The sequence below is a fragment of the Solanum tuberosum genome, unplaced genomic scaffold, assembly GCF_000226075.1.
Source record: "Solanum tuberosum cultivar DM 1-3 516 R44 unplaced genomic scaffold, SolTub_3.0 scf00192, whole genome shotgun sequence".
NCBI classification, from domain to species: Eukaryota; Viridiplantae; Streptophyta; class Magnoliopsida; order Solanales; family Solanaceae; genus Solanum; species Solanum tuberosum.
In genome coordinates, this window is record NW_006239115.1 from 692,634 (window position 1) to 707,290 (window position 14,657).

Here is a 14,657-nt window from a genome sequence, read left to right on the forward strand (position 1 = left end):
GTTCCTCCTCCAAATACCCTTACTCATTTGTAGAAAAAACCATACCCATTTGCAGAACCCCCCCGCGTCTTCTCCAAATACCCCTACTCATTTGCAGAAAAATCTGCACATACCATTCCCCCACCCCATTGTCTTCTCCAAATACCCCCATCTCTTTTTTGCTAAAACATCTGGGCACCTACATACTCTTTCTTTTTTAATAGTGTCTTCTTCAAAAAAATATTCTTTTTTACCCTAATTAGCAAGTTTAAAATTCACCAAAAATTAAACTTACTCCTCTTTAAATATTAAATTCTTTCAAGAAAGAATTTCTTGAATAATTTAATATTTAATCTTGAAATGGGTCTATTCCTAAATTTCTTTTTATTCACCATGTTGGATATTTAAGTTTGCAAAAATGGTGGCTGAAAATGGGAAAGAAGAAGAAAAAAATAATTAAAAAATCGACTAAATAGGTTTTTCACGCGCGTTCAACAAGTGTATTACACTCACTATGCCATGTAAGCAAAAAGTGTCAAAATGACACAGCGAAACCCTACATGAGGTGTCTAAAATGAACATCATCCACTTGAGGTGCCTAAGTGAAATTTCGTGCCAAATTTAAGGGGCCACCGATGGGTTAGCCCTAATTTCATCTATTTTCTTATGATTAAGGTCCAAAGAACGATGTGTGTGTTTGTGTTCTCTACATCTAACTTCTTTAGTTTGGAATTCAATAAAAAATATATATTATTGTAAGCATGTATTTTCATTTAGATGTCAATTAGTTATTGTAATTTTGTGGGGAATAATACTAGCTACTAATCAAGGTTCAAGAATACTATCGTACGGTGAACTATTTATGTTTTCTTTAAAGATTACTCCATCTTTAATTTGATAGTATACATTAATAATTTTTTTATTTCATGAAACCCTTAATCAAGATTATCCTTTTCATTTCATTTTTGAAATAGTGTTTTTTTACATTACTATTATAGTATCAAATTCATGCTTAAGCATAACTCACTGAAAAAGACTCTTGGATGTTTATAGTTAACTAGAGAAAGTGTAGACAAGAGCTAAGAAATTGTGTGTTGATTCATTATTTTCTCCATCTATTTTCTTATGATTAAGGTCATAAGAAAGATATGTGCATTGTTTTCTTTCTATGTAATTTATTAAATTTGAATTTTTATGATTTTTGAATTTTCGCAAGTTTATACTTTTATTATACAAAAATTAGTTATTGTAACTTTGTCAGTAATATGTTAATTACTGAATAAGGTTCAAACGCTATTATTGATAAAGATTAAATGTACATTAAAAACTGAAATACAATTTTTTTTAATGATGTTTCGTATGATACAAAGAATCATTTATATTTTTTCTTTAAAATATTTGTTCTTTCTATTTTTAAAATTAAAAAAAAAAAAGATAGTAAAAGAATTGACAATGATGAATATATATTGTACTCTAATTTTGTATTTTTTACTATCAAGAATTATTCATAAATAGAATAGAGGAAGGAAACGAGAAAAAGAAGAAAAAAAGCAATAAAAACATATAAAACAAATATTAATACAATAAATGATAGAGATAAAAATAAAAATATGTATACTTATAATGAATGGATAAATATCAAAACGAAAATGTTTCTAATTTATTTTTCTCCTAAGAAACTTGCAAAAAATTAAGATACATCTCATTTTATTTCGACTTATATTTTACCTAAAATAAACATAAATATTAAAGAATACTCCACCTTAAATTACATAACAAAAATACACATCTAACAAACAAATAAAAAGTTACATATTTTTGTGAAAAATTATATTTATTATATACATGAACATACTTACATGAGTATATATACTTTTAAAAAAATTACAAGCTTATTTATATATAAAGAGAGAGAAAAAATCATGTATATATACTCGCACCGAATGTTCAATCCTAAAAAAACAAACTATTTTTTCTTATTCCAAAAAAAGAGAATAGTTTCACCAATGTAAGAAACATCTTCAGAGATGATTTAAAATTGCAAAAAATATAAAATTTAAACTAATAAAAAATTAAGATTCTTTGCAAAAAAAAAATTAAAACTCAATAATATTAAAAGATGTTTTATAAATTTAAGGGAGAAGGCACAAATACCCCTAGACTATGACCGAAATTTCAGAGACACACATTAACTAAATTAAGGTCCTATTACCACCCTGAACTCATTTTATATATAATATTGTACTATGTGGCACACCTCGTGACTCCACGCAGTTGAGGAGCGTGGGAGATATTTGGATGCCACGTAAGCCAAAAAAGGTTACAAAATTACAAAAAAATGAGTTCAGGGGTAATAGGACCTTAGTTTAGTTAAGGTGTATCTCTGAAATTTGGGTCATAGTCTAGGGAGATACTTCTACCTTTTCCCAAAATTTAATGAGGTATTTTATAATCGCACGAAGCGCGATCAAATTCACTAGTTGAATATATATAAATGAAACACTTGTTATTAAATTACACATTAAATATTTAGAAGTTATAAGCATAGAAAACATGGTTATGATTATTATTATTAGGTGTTTGACTATAGAATTCATATTTTTTTACTGTATTAAAATATATATAGAATTAGAGTTGAAAATAGAGTTATGTTTTATTTTTGCAAAAAATATATTCAAAATTATGTTGATATTATACTTAATTACAATTTCGAATGTGAAAAGTGAGTTGAAAAACACATTATACAAACATGTTTTTCAAATTTAAAATATACCTTCAAAAACAAAATGTTATGTTTCAAATTTTCATGGTCAAAAATCAATTTTTAAATAAAGTGAAAAATTATTTTATAAATATTTTTTTATGTTTAAATGGGTCCTAAAAGTAGAATCTAAAAAGACATGAAATATGAAGACAAAAAAAATTAAAGTACAGTAAATAAAAAATGGGAGGAAAAGAAATAAAAATAATTTTAGTTGTCAATTTTTATGATATAGGTGACCATTCAAATAATTAGCTTGAATTTTTTTTGTGCTCATAGCCTTTAATTACATATAATGAAAATTATAATTTGAAAAATATTTTCTGTTAAAACAAATAAGTTTAAAAAATATTATTTTCATATGTATAAACTAAGGGAGTAATTAAATTGATTTCAAAATAAAATTGAAAAAAAAAACGAGAAAAATGAAGAAAGAGAAGAGTAAGAAAGAAAAACAAAAGGCCAAGAAGGAAATTTCATTGATCAGAATATAATATCAATTTAATAAGGAAAAATTAGGGAAAAGGGTCAAAAATACCCTTAAACTTTAATTTATTAGTTGACTATACCCTTGCCGTTAAAACGAAGTTAGTTTTGCCCCTGCCGTTACTAATTTCACCATATATACCCCTCATTTGACGGAAAGCCCCAAATGAACTCAAATTGACCCAAATTTTTAAAAAAAAAACCATTTCCCATTTTAAACCCAATGCCCCGACCCATCTATCTTTTAACCCGTATAAACCATTCAATTAGTGTTGTATGCATCTTCTTTGCAGCTTTGCTTGTTTGTTTTCATTGTTGGACCGCATTTCCAGATTAAAAGACCAAAATGAATTATAGTATAATACTTAAGCTTCACACTCCAAAAATAAGTTACTAAATGAGAATTGGTAAATGGAAATGGGTAAAAGGGAATGGGTTCTATCTCCGCTCTCGGGAAAAATCCGCCTCCGCCGTGAACCACCGTACAAACTCTCCCAAATCACCGGGAAATCCAAAGCCATCGATCACCAAAACAATCACAAAAGATGCAAGAAAATCACATGAGTCATCACTGAAACTGACGAAATCGCACTCCTCAAAACCCTTTCACAATCCCCAAACAACAACGACCTCCGTACCAGAAACTTCACCTACGCGCAGATCGCGTATAAACTGAAGAAACTGAAAGAGAAGTACCACAAGTTTGCTAGATCCAAATCCCAAATCAAAACTCCACACGACCGTGAGATTTACGAAAATTGGGCGAAAGATTTGGGGTCGAAATGCAGCTAAGGGAAAGGAATTATTAGTAGTAGAAGAAGAAGATCATGATGAAGATGAAGATGATATGAATTTGGAGGATTTTTCGTTTTTGGTGATGAAATGACGACGAATTTTCAGAGAAATGAGTATTGTATAGAAGGTTAAGGAGATTGGGGAAGAAGAAATTGATGGAGATGAATGAGAAATGGATGGGTAAATGGGAACGGGTTATACGGGTTAAAAGATAGAGGGGTCGGGGCATTAGGTTTAAAATGGGAAATGGGTCTTTTTTTTAAAATTCGGGTTAATTTGGAGCTTTCTGTCAAATGAGGGGTATACATGGTGAAATTAGTAACAGCAGGGGCAAAACTAACTGCGTTTTAACGGCAGGGATATAGTCAACTAATAAACTAAAGTTGAGGGGTATTTTTTACCCTTTTCCCAAAAATTATGCATAATAGCAAACTATTAAATCAAAATAAATGATATAGCTACTATTTGATTTAATTCTATTTTGTGGTTATAACAATTCAAACGATCCCACTACATCAGGACCCTTTCGACGTTGCACAAAAGCCATTACTTTACGTTCAGCTAGCACTAAAAAGGCTACTCCTAGTAGAAGTGGTAGAATTATTCCAAGTATTTCAGCTGGAACAGCTATGTACATATTTTTCTATTCACTCATGATCTGGCCTGGTCGACCCAATCATGATATTGAAGGAGGAGACCTTTTCTCGAAGAAAAAAAAATTCTTCGGGATTCTTGCCATCAGCTGGGACCCACAGATTTGTATTAAATAAATAAAAAACAGAAGTTATGTTTTTATACCATTCAGTTCGCCTCTTTTCTCTCCCCAGTTCCTTCAATCTCTCTTAAAATCTCTACCAGATCAGTTTTTGAATAACAAATTTTCATCATTTCCCTCAAGATTGTGGTATCAAAATTTTCAGGTAACCACCAAAATGTATCTAAATTAAAAAAAAAAAATATATATATATATATATATTTCAAGTTATTTCATGAACTTTCATCTCAAATCTTCATTATTACCATATAGAACATATATACATATACAAATAACAGCTAATTAAAATTTCTATTTTTATACAGATTGCAGATATATATACTTATACATATACAATTGACAAGGCTAACACAGAGAACATATACATACACAATTTACAGGTAATAAAAATTTGTATATATATATATTACATATTCCACACACACATACAATTTGAAGTCGATATATAATTTGAATTGTGATTACAGAAAAAACTATCGTAATATACAATCAAAATCAATTTTCTGGAATGTTTAAAACCAAATCTGAGTTTCAAAACTCCCAATATACATCAATTTTATTCAACAAAAAAAAAAAAAGGAAAATCAAAGCAATTTCAATCATTAAATAGTAAATACATTTATCTAATGTTAATTTCACGAAAATCAAATTAATCTCTACTGTTTGTATAGCTCTAGATTAGTCGATTTGATGAACCCAGTTACAATGGAGTTCATCTTGTTGAAAACCTCATTGTAGGAAAGAAATCCAATTAAAACGTAATGTGTGTGAGTTATGTGATTTTTTTTCCTTTTTAGTAACAGAATTAGCACCTTTTTAGTTAACCTATATATAAAAATAGAATGTATTTCGCGATTTATACAAATCAGAGGCTCCATAGCAAACAAAATATAGCTATGGAGTGTCATTAGCAAAAGTGTAGTTATAGAGGACTAATATGATTATTTTGTTATTCCTAAAATTTACTCTAATAATAGTCCCTCATACAACTAGTAATAGTTGTGCCTCACACATAATAAATTTTTTTAGAAGGAACTATCTGAGCTTAGACAAAACAGTCGTTATGCAAGATTCTGAGTTTCTGACATCTACGTCGACCATTACAAATGGAGACGAATACAACAGGAGCAAGAATTATGAAAATACTAGAGTTTAGACATGAATAATCTTTTCGTCATTCTTTATAGTGATCACTTAATCCCTATTCCACAACTAACAAAATCTTTGTAATTCAAAACTTTTTAGCTTACATTTTCTACAGTCTGACATCTCCGTCAAGGCATTATCTTTGTTCATTTGTTACTGATCTATCTATTGTTTACCACTCAATTAATGCAATCTAATTCTTTATAATTTATACTTTAGGTTGCGTACGTTTAACCACACTGTAAAATGCAGTCTGTTTCTTTATACTTTATATTATCAGGTTGCATGCCCTCAAACCATACTTAGAAATGCAATTGTATCTTCTTAAGGATGAACAAAAATATTTTGACAAACCAAAATTGAAAAACATTTTCTTCCTCCATGCAGAACACACCCTTATATCATTCTTGTTTTAACCCTCATTTGGATTTGTTTTTAGTATGTAAATCAGTATTGCTAAGAAATTGATGTCAAGTTCAGCCGGTTGCTTACTCTACTGGATCAAAAAGGAGAATAAATAACTGAACAGTTAGAACTAGTTAATTAGTTGTTGCTGTAGTTATATGGCAGTGACCACTAGTTGCTTATATTACTATAGAATTTATATACTATGAGGGGGAATAAATAATAGCTCATTGTTCAAATTAGAAAGAAAATAGCCCATTTTTAAATTTATAACAGCCAACCATGCACATACTGAAGAACAGAACCGAACGAACTTCAGTTCGGTATTAAGTATATATCCAATCAAGATAACAAAACCAAAGTACCGAACACTCGTTCCTAATCAAAACAATACCATCAATGAACTCATGCAAGAAAACAATTCAAAAATCCCTCCAATCCCACAGTAGATTTGTCCTAAAATAGAAGGTCAAATTCAATAAATGTATGTATGCTGTGAGTTGGATGAAAAGAAACAACCCTGTAACAGGCAATGTGGAGACCCCTCATCCAAGGGGTAATCTGCAATGAAGCTTTTTTATAGCCTCAAAACTTTTGCTGCAAAATGCCAAACAAATTTAAGAGAAAATGTGAAGTTCTGAAGCCACATCCAAAACAGCACAATAGAATACAAAATATCGCCTATAAAGAGTTGAAGTCCTGTATCCACACAAATAATAATAATAATGATATCCTCAAACTGATATGATATAGGAATTTTCTCATTCAATAAATATTGACATTATTGGGTCCAAGAAAAAAAAAGAACCACAAAAGAGCAAAATCAGATAAAAGGAGAAAATGAGAGAAAAGACAAGGAGAAAACATCACAATCACTCTCCTTCAACTACAAACAACCTAAAAGAGACACTTCGACCAAGGGATGGTGTAGCCAGACAGAAGAGGGCAATGCATGAGGCACCTCACAAGTATGTAGAGAACATTAACCACATTAAATGGAAACATGAGATAATACTGGCAATTTGTTGTTTGTTACCCTGCATTCATAGCCCCCACCACCTAACTTCTCCATCCCAGCAAAAAACCAAATTGACTGGCGACATAATAGCAAAACCGGGAAAACAGACAGGAAACTCGCACTTTTAAGTAAATATAGCAGCACCTTAGAAGCACTTTCTGTGGACAATGGAAGGACCAGACTCATCATACTCGCCCTTTGAGATCCACATCTGATCAAGCACAAAGTAACACATATTCAGTCTAACTAGCTAATGTAATTTGTACTGGAAAAAAAATTAACGCAAAGAAGAACAAAAGCTCACCTGCTGGAATGTGCTGAGGGATGCAAGAATGGATCCTCCAATCCAGACACTGTACTTTCTCTCAGGTGGTGCAACAACCTTAATTTTCATGCTGCTTGGAGCCAAAGCAGTGATTTCTTTGCTCATCCGATCAGCAATACCAGGGAACATGGTGGAGCCACCACTGAGAACAATGTTACCATATAGGTCCTTCCTAATATCTACATCACATTTCATGATGGAGTTGTAGGTAGTCTCATGGATACCCGCAGCTTCCATTCCGATCATCGATGGTTGGAAGAGTACCTCTGGGCAACGGAACCTCTCGGCACCAATGGTAATAACCTGTCCATCTGGCAACTCATAGTTCTTTTCAATGGAGGAACTGCTCCTAGCGGTTTCAAGTTCCTGCTCGTAGTCAAGAGCCACATAAGCAAGCTTTTCCTTCATATCACGGACAATTTCCCGTTCAGCAGTAGTGGTGAACATGTAACCTCTCTCAGTGAGGATCTTCATCAAGCTATCAGTAAGGTCACGACCAGCAAGGTCCAAACGAAGAATGGCATGTGGTAAAGCATAACCTTCATAGATAGGGACAGTGTGACTCACACCATCACCAGAGTCCAACACAATACCTGTCAAAAGTAATTTATTAAGTCAAAATTAAATCACAGTTATTTCATTGGACAGACAAAGTTGGATCATGTAAAGACTAGTACGAACCAGTGGTACGACCGCTAGCATACAGGGAAAGCACAGCCTGGATAGCAACATACATAGCAGGAACATTAAATGTCTCGAACATAATCTGGGTCATCTTCTCTCTGTTGGCCTTGGGATTAAGGGGTGCCTCAGTCAGGAGAACAGGGTGTTCCTCAGGAGCAACTCGAAGCTCATTGTAAAAAGTATGATGCCATATCTTCTCCATATCGTCCCAATTGCTGACTATACCATGCTCAATGGGATATTTCAAGGTCAAGATACCTCTCTTAGATTGAGCTTCATCACCCACATAGGCATCCTTCTGTCCCATTCCAACCATAACACCAGTGTGTCGGGGACGACCCACAATGCTGGGAAACACTGCTCGAGGAGCATCATCACCAGCAAATCCTGCCTACATTTCAAAACACAAATCATTCCATAAAAAAGAATATGCAGTTTGCTTAAATTGAAATGTTATAAATGACAAGTGCTTCCTGTAAAAACAATAATCTATGAACAAGGACTACCTTAACCATTCCAGTTCCATTGTCACAAACAAGGGGCTGAATATCCTCACCGTCGGCCATTTTTAATCAACTGAAAGTAAAATCAGCACACTTAGTAAGACCTAAATATATACATGAAGGTATCAACACATAAAACAACATCAGAAGATTAATTCGGAACTCAACTAAATGTCTCTAGTCATATACCGCTTTACTTGTTACTTGTTAGTTAGTAAATTCTAAATCCCAGACAATTTGGAGCTCGGTTAAATGAATACAACGGTGGACACTTATCATCATAAAAATAGGCTTCGTTTTTCCGTATAGCAGCCAAAAAAAATAGATCCGTCAAAGTTCAGCTAAATTTTCTGGTAACCAAAATGAGTATGCAGAGATACTATGTAACAGCAAGTACTAAAAATAAAGTAGATCTAGGAAAATTGAGAGCAGATCAAGTTCATGACAGATTGACCATTAAAACAACAGATCTGGAAAAATCAAACGGAATATCACACCTAAATCCAAGTTTTACTAACTAATTAGAGCAGTAGAGTAATCAGGAGAACAAAAGGCAGCGATTCAACATAAGGAACTAGAGCAGATCTCAAAGCAGAAATTGAAAGCAAACAAGCAAGTAAATAAAGCAAGATCTGATGAAGAAGAGAGGTTAGATTACCGAAAAGGAAATGAAGATGGATCTGAAAAGCCAAGGCAACGGATGATGACTTGTAGCCGACTTGCTTTCTCTCTCTACAGTCTGGAAGAGGATGAATGAGTTGAGACTTGAGACAATACACAAGTAGTATATATAGTCGTAAAAACTGGCTGAGACGGCCTTTGAATTTATAATTTTCTTTTTTATTCTATGTGTATTTTTGAATTTGAATGAAAAGAGGTGGTGAGCACAATAAGGCAGGCAACCAAATTGACAGATTCGCCCTCCACCATTGAATGGAATAAAAAAGGAAAATCTTGTTGAAATTATTTTGAATATTTTCAAGTTTTTAAAATCTAATTCCTAACAATTTTAAGGTTTTTTGGATCTTCTCTCACAAAATTTTATTTTAGTTTCAAGTAAATGCATGCTCAAACAAATTTTAAAAATCATTACCTCAAGAACTCATATTTTCAAGTTTCAACTTCAAATAGTCAAAACATGAGCTAAAAATAGATGTTTGGCTATAAATTTCAAATATCTTTTATTTAATTTAAAATTTATGAAATTGAAATTAAAAATAAAGTTATGTTTAATTATTGTTTTTATAAATGTTGAGAAGGGAACATTTTATTTTATTAGAAACTATAAAAATAAAGATTAAAAATTAGGATAAAAGTTTTTTTTTTAAAAAAAATAATATTTGACTTCTCATAGGAAATGAAATTAAAAAAAATATTATCTTGAAAAAAAATTCAATGCCTTCATATATAGCCAGCCTAATTTTTTATATTTGCAGGTGTAAAACTTCGAAAAATGGAAAGGAAAAAGTTGCTGAAAAGTGTGTTGAGACTGGTTCTACGGACCGTATGAAGTTCTACAGATTGGCAGGACGAGTCGTAGAAACTTCCAAAGGCCGTAGGAAGTGCCCCTAGAAGGGTTCCAGACTTGAAAAGAAAAATTGATAAAAAAACTTTAGACCTATGAGAGGACCTACGGGTTGTAGAAGGTTTACGGGCAATAGGAAGTTCCTATAGAATGGTTCTAGACTTCGTGAGATTTTTAGGGCTTGAACTTGAGTTCTACGAAACGAGTCTACGGACCGTATAAAGTTTGACGGCTCGTAGAAAGAGTGTCATGGAAAGTGGATTAAAATCTAAGACCAGTAACTATCTACAGTTGACCAGTACGGTCTGTATAAAGTTCTACGGTTGTAGGTCATATCCTTAGATCACTCTGGCAGTGTTGATTAAGGATATTTCGGTCTTTTTTCATCATTTCTAAGCCTAAACTTCGACGTTTTTACACCTAGTTAAGTGTTTAGACAGTGTTAATCGTCCTCATTACTTCACTAACACTTCCTAAAACTTAGAGCAAGGATCGAAGACGAGAAAAGCTAGGGTTCCAAGGTAATTCCTGAGTTTCGCCAAGAACTTTATTTTTCTAGGTATGTAAGGCTAAATCATAGAGATGGATTGAGTTCGTCCTCACGCCCTACATCTAAATTCAGTCAGTAAAAATTTAATCTAGGGTTATAACCTTAGTTTAAAAATTCTTGAGATGACTTATATTATTGATTTCGAGTTCTAAATCATTGATCATGAGTTGTTATATATCATACATTAAGATCCTCGAGTTGTTGTTCTTGTTTATATTCCACATGAACCCTAATTTTGGGTATCGATTGAGAATCCTTTGAACAAGAATCTTTTTGTCATAAATAAATTTTGAGAAGTTAAAAGTGAGTTCAAGAGCAAAGTTTAAGCCTAATTTTGAGAAGAGTTTAAGGGAAATATATGATTCCTATATGTATCATTTTTACATAAAGAAAGAGTATTATTTTGAAAAAAGTAAAGAGAATGCTCAATGTAAAAATACTCTCTAGTTGAAATAAGTTCTCAAAAGGAATTCTTTACGAGGTAACTGCTCTGTACTCAATCTTTCTATCTTTCTGAAAACTCTTTACTTTTTTCAAAATAATACTCTTTCTTTATGTAAAAATGATACATATAGGAATCATATATTTCCCTTAAACTCTTCTCAAAATTAGGCTTAAACTTTGCTCTTGAACTCACTTTTAACTTCTCAAAATTTATTTATGACAAAAAGATTCTTGTTCAAAGGATTCTCAATCGATACCCAAAATTAGGGTTCATGTGGAATATAAACAAGAACAACGTTCCCTTAAACTCTTATATATATATATATTGATCATCGATATGGGGAAGAGTTCAGAGAAGTCACATCCCCTATAAACGACGTAGTCAGTGTGGAATTAGATCGTCCCGACATTCGGTCGACTCCTCACTGCCTCTGAGAAGGCCTATTATAAGGATCCATGATTTGAGTATATTTCATACCTCGACAAGGTATATGACAGTTCTGACAACGTAGGCGAGATGTTGTATCATCACAAAGCTTATAGTGATGATTGTCGAGTAGAGAATTTCTCAGATAGAGTAAAGAGTGTATATATATATACACACACATACATACTTCATTGAGTTAACATATTTATTTGTAAAGCTTTTAAATGATTTTACATCTATTTATGCATTACATTCAGTTTAGTATCTTGCTTCAGCCTTTTCAGTTCCATTATTTATTTTTCTCAGCTATATTACATACTAATGTATTGATGTCATTCGACCTACATCTTTTCATGATACAGATACAGGTGTTCAGGATCATCAACAAGCGCTTCATTGAGATCATTTTGCACTTCTTGCTAGCTTTGGTGAGTCTTCTTTGTATTCTAGAGGACTCCACTTTTGTCTTTCAGTTTAGTAGTTTTGAGGTATCGTGGGTCTTGTTACGACATTCATGTTGAACGGGGCTATTCATAGTAAAAAACTACTAGACTATATGGATTCCAACTGAACTTCAACTTCTATTGAACTATTAAGGCTTCATGGATAGGTACTATTGAGTTTCTTTCATTATTTCCTTTGAACTATTTTGGTAAACTATTAAATATCAGAGTATTTTCAAATAGTTTTGAGTATACTATTTTGAGATAGTTTGTGTTTTGAGAAGTTTTGAGACTTTAAATTTAAATTCTGTTTTAAAGCTTAAGTCTGCTTGAGTTAGTCTTCCGCTAAGTAGTTAGTCAGGCCAAAAATTTACTTGGGGATCAATAATGGTTCTCGAGTGCCGGCCATGTCCAGGGTGTAAGCTCATGACGTGACAACATATACCATTAATCAACTATTTTTAGGAATTACCCATATAAGCAAGAAAAACAGCCAATTTTGACATGCAACAAACACGACAACTTAGACACAACACATGCAAAAATAAAAAATCAAAGATAAAGTTTCAGCAAAGATTAAAATAAAGAGAGAGGGAAAACATCATAACGTGGTCAAGACAGACAACATGGCCACTAGCTACTTCCAGTCACAAAAGAAGATCACCCTGAAACAAGCTAGGTGGCAAGACTTTCTAGCTGAATTTGACTATGTCTTGGAGTACAAGCCGGGAAGGAGCAATATAGTGGATGACGCACTAAGTAGGAAGGTCGAGCTTGTTGCCATCACTACAACTCATTGTGACATCCAATATGCTATTAAGGATGACATGTAACACGATCCGAATGCCAAGAAGCTTATGGAGTTGGCCGCCCAAGGTAAGACGTGGCGTTTTTGGGTGGAAGATGGTCTCTTTCTCATTACCGGTCAAAAGGTCTATGTACCCAAGTTTGTGTCACGCCTTAAACTCGAGGGGTGCAACTGGCTCCGCCAAAACTCAGGCCCGAGCCGACCCTGCTGAACTATTTGCTACTAGCGCATGGCAGCCACATGCAATCAAGAAAACAAGCAAGTATATCTCGGCTTAAAACTAAGCCCTCGGCTGACAAGGCCCCTGTCAACTGATCTATAAAAGAAACAGCTACTCCCAGGAGATCATATAAATAAATAGCCAACTAGCACATAAGTCCTGATTGGGCCGTCGAGGCCACCATGATATTTATACCAAAACTAAAAGCAGGTATATATATCAATACAATACATCAAACAGCTCACAAGCTTCAGAAAACCAATAACATAGGCCAGTATGGTCATAACATAGCTATACATCCCACACACTAGTCTGCAAGCCTCTAAAAGTAGTAAAGATTAGCGGGATAGGGCCCCAGCCTACCCATAAAGATATATACAACAAAAGGTAACAAACCTCCCAACTCTGGCAGCTCCGGAGTAAAGAGGCTAGCCAACCGAATAAAAGCCAATCATGTTGCTGATGAGGTCTACTCGATCGTCTGTCAGGACTTGCATGCATGAATGCAGTGCCCCCAGGCAATGGGGCGTCAGTACGAAATAATGTACAGAGTATGAAAGGCAATAGACTATGAGGAGGTATCCTGATATACTGGAATAATCTGATAAATAAATCAAGGATAAGATAAGTGTACTGACCTACTCCTCAATCTAAACTTGTCAAAAATAATAAAACAACAACCTAACCAAGCCCCCATAAGCTCGGCAAGTACAAACAGCACACAAGACCACCTACTCAAGCCCTCATAAGCCCGGAAGGTGCCAATCAGCCTATATACCCCTATCAGTAGTCCCATATCCCCGTAGGCAGTCACATAGCCCTCTTAGGCATTAATATATCCCCGTAGGAAACACATAGCCTTCTTAGGCATTAATATAGGCCCGTAGGCAACACATAGCTCTCTTAGGCATCAACATAACTTATAGACAACTCATAGCCCTCTTAGGCAACAACACGTCCTTGTAGGAAGCACATAGCCTTCCTAGGCGTCAATATAGCCCTGTAGGCAACTCATAGCCCTGCTAGGCATCCATATAGACCTGTAGGCAGAACATAGCCCTTCTAGGCATAGATCACATTCATGCAGCTAACCACAATAGCCCCAAGGGAAATTATAACAATCCAATCGCTAAAAGCGAGCAATTTAGTTATAAGCAACCTATACAAATAGCCTCTAAGTCGTGTCCAACATAGGGACGCTACCAACTGAATAAGAATCCCGACAAGGGAGGATTATATCAACTCGAGCAGCCAACAATCAACAATAATGGCTACAAGTGTAACAAGGATAACAACTCAACTACATTGCTCCTAAGCTTTAAGGAAACATGCCGTAAGTAGGGAATAGCCTTAACATACCTTT

General features: G+C 33.7%; 1 protein-coding gene across 1 annotated transcript; it reads right to left on the reverse strand.

The window, feature by feature from the left end:
- Positions 1 to 7,053: 7,053 nt before the first annotated feature.
- Positions 7,054 to 9,650, reverse strand: LOC102584969 (actin-7). The gene is made up of 5 exons (XM_006355076.2): positions 9,536 to 9,650; positions 8,881 to 8,950; positions 8,372 to 8,765; positions 7,670 to 8,283; positions 7,054 to 7,576 (listed from the first exon to the last, which is right to left on the reverse strand). Exons 2-5 carry the CDS (start codon positions 8,938 to 8,940, stop codon positions 7,511 to 7,513), a joined length of 1,134 nt encoding a protein of 377 aa, XP_006355138.1. The 5' UTR covers positions 8,941 to 8,950; positions 9,536 to 9,650; the 3' UTR covers positions 7,054 to 7,510.
- Positions 9,651 to 14,657: the final 5,007 nt, after the last annotated feature.

What these genes read in the sequence shown, in the direction of transcription:
- LOC102584969 (XM_006355076.2), bottom strand. Translation starts at nt 8,940, where the DNA reads ATGGCCGACGGTGAGGATATTCAGCCCCTTGTTTGTGACAATGGAACT. An exon ending in ATGGAACTGGAATGGTTAAG is followed by an intron (nt 8,766 to 8,880) that starts GTAGTCCTTGTT and finishes TTTGAAATGTAG; the next exon opens with GCAGGATTTGCTGGTGATGA. An exon ending in CCCTCAGCACATTCCAGCAG is followed by an intron (nt 7,577 to 7,669) that starts GTGAGCTTTTGT and finishes GTGCTTGATCAG; the next exon opens with ATGTGGATCTCAAAGGGCGA.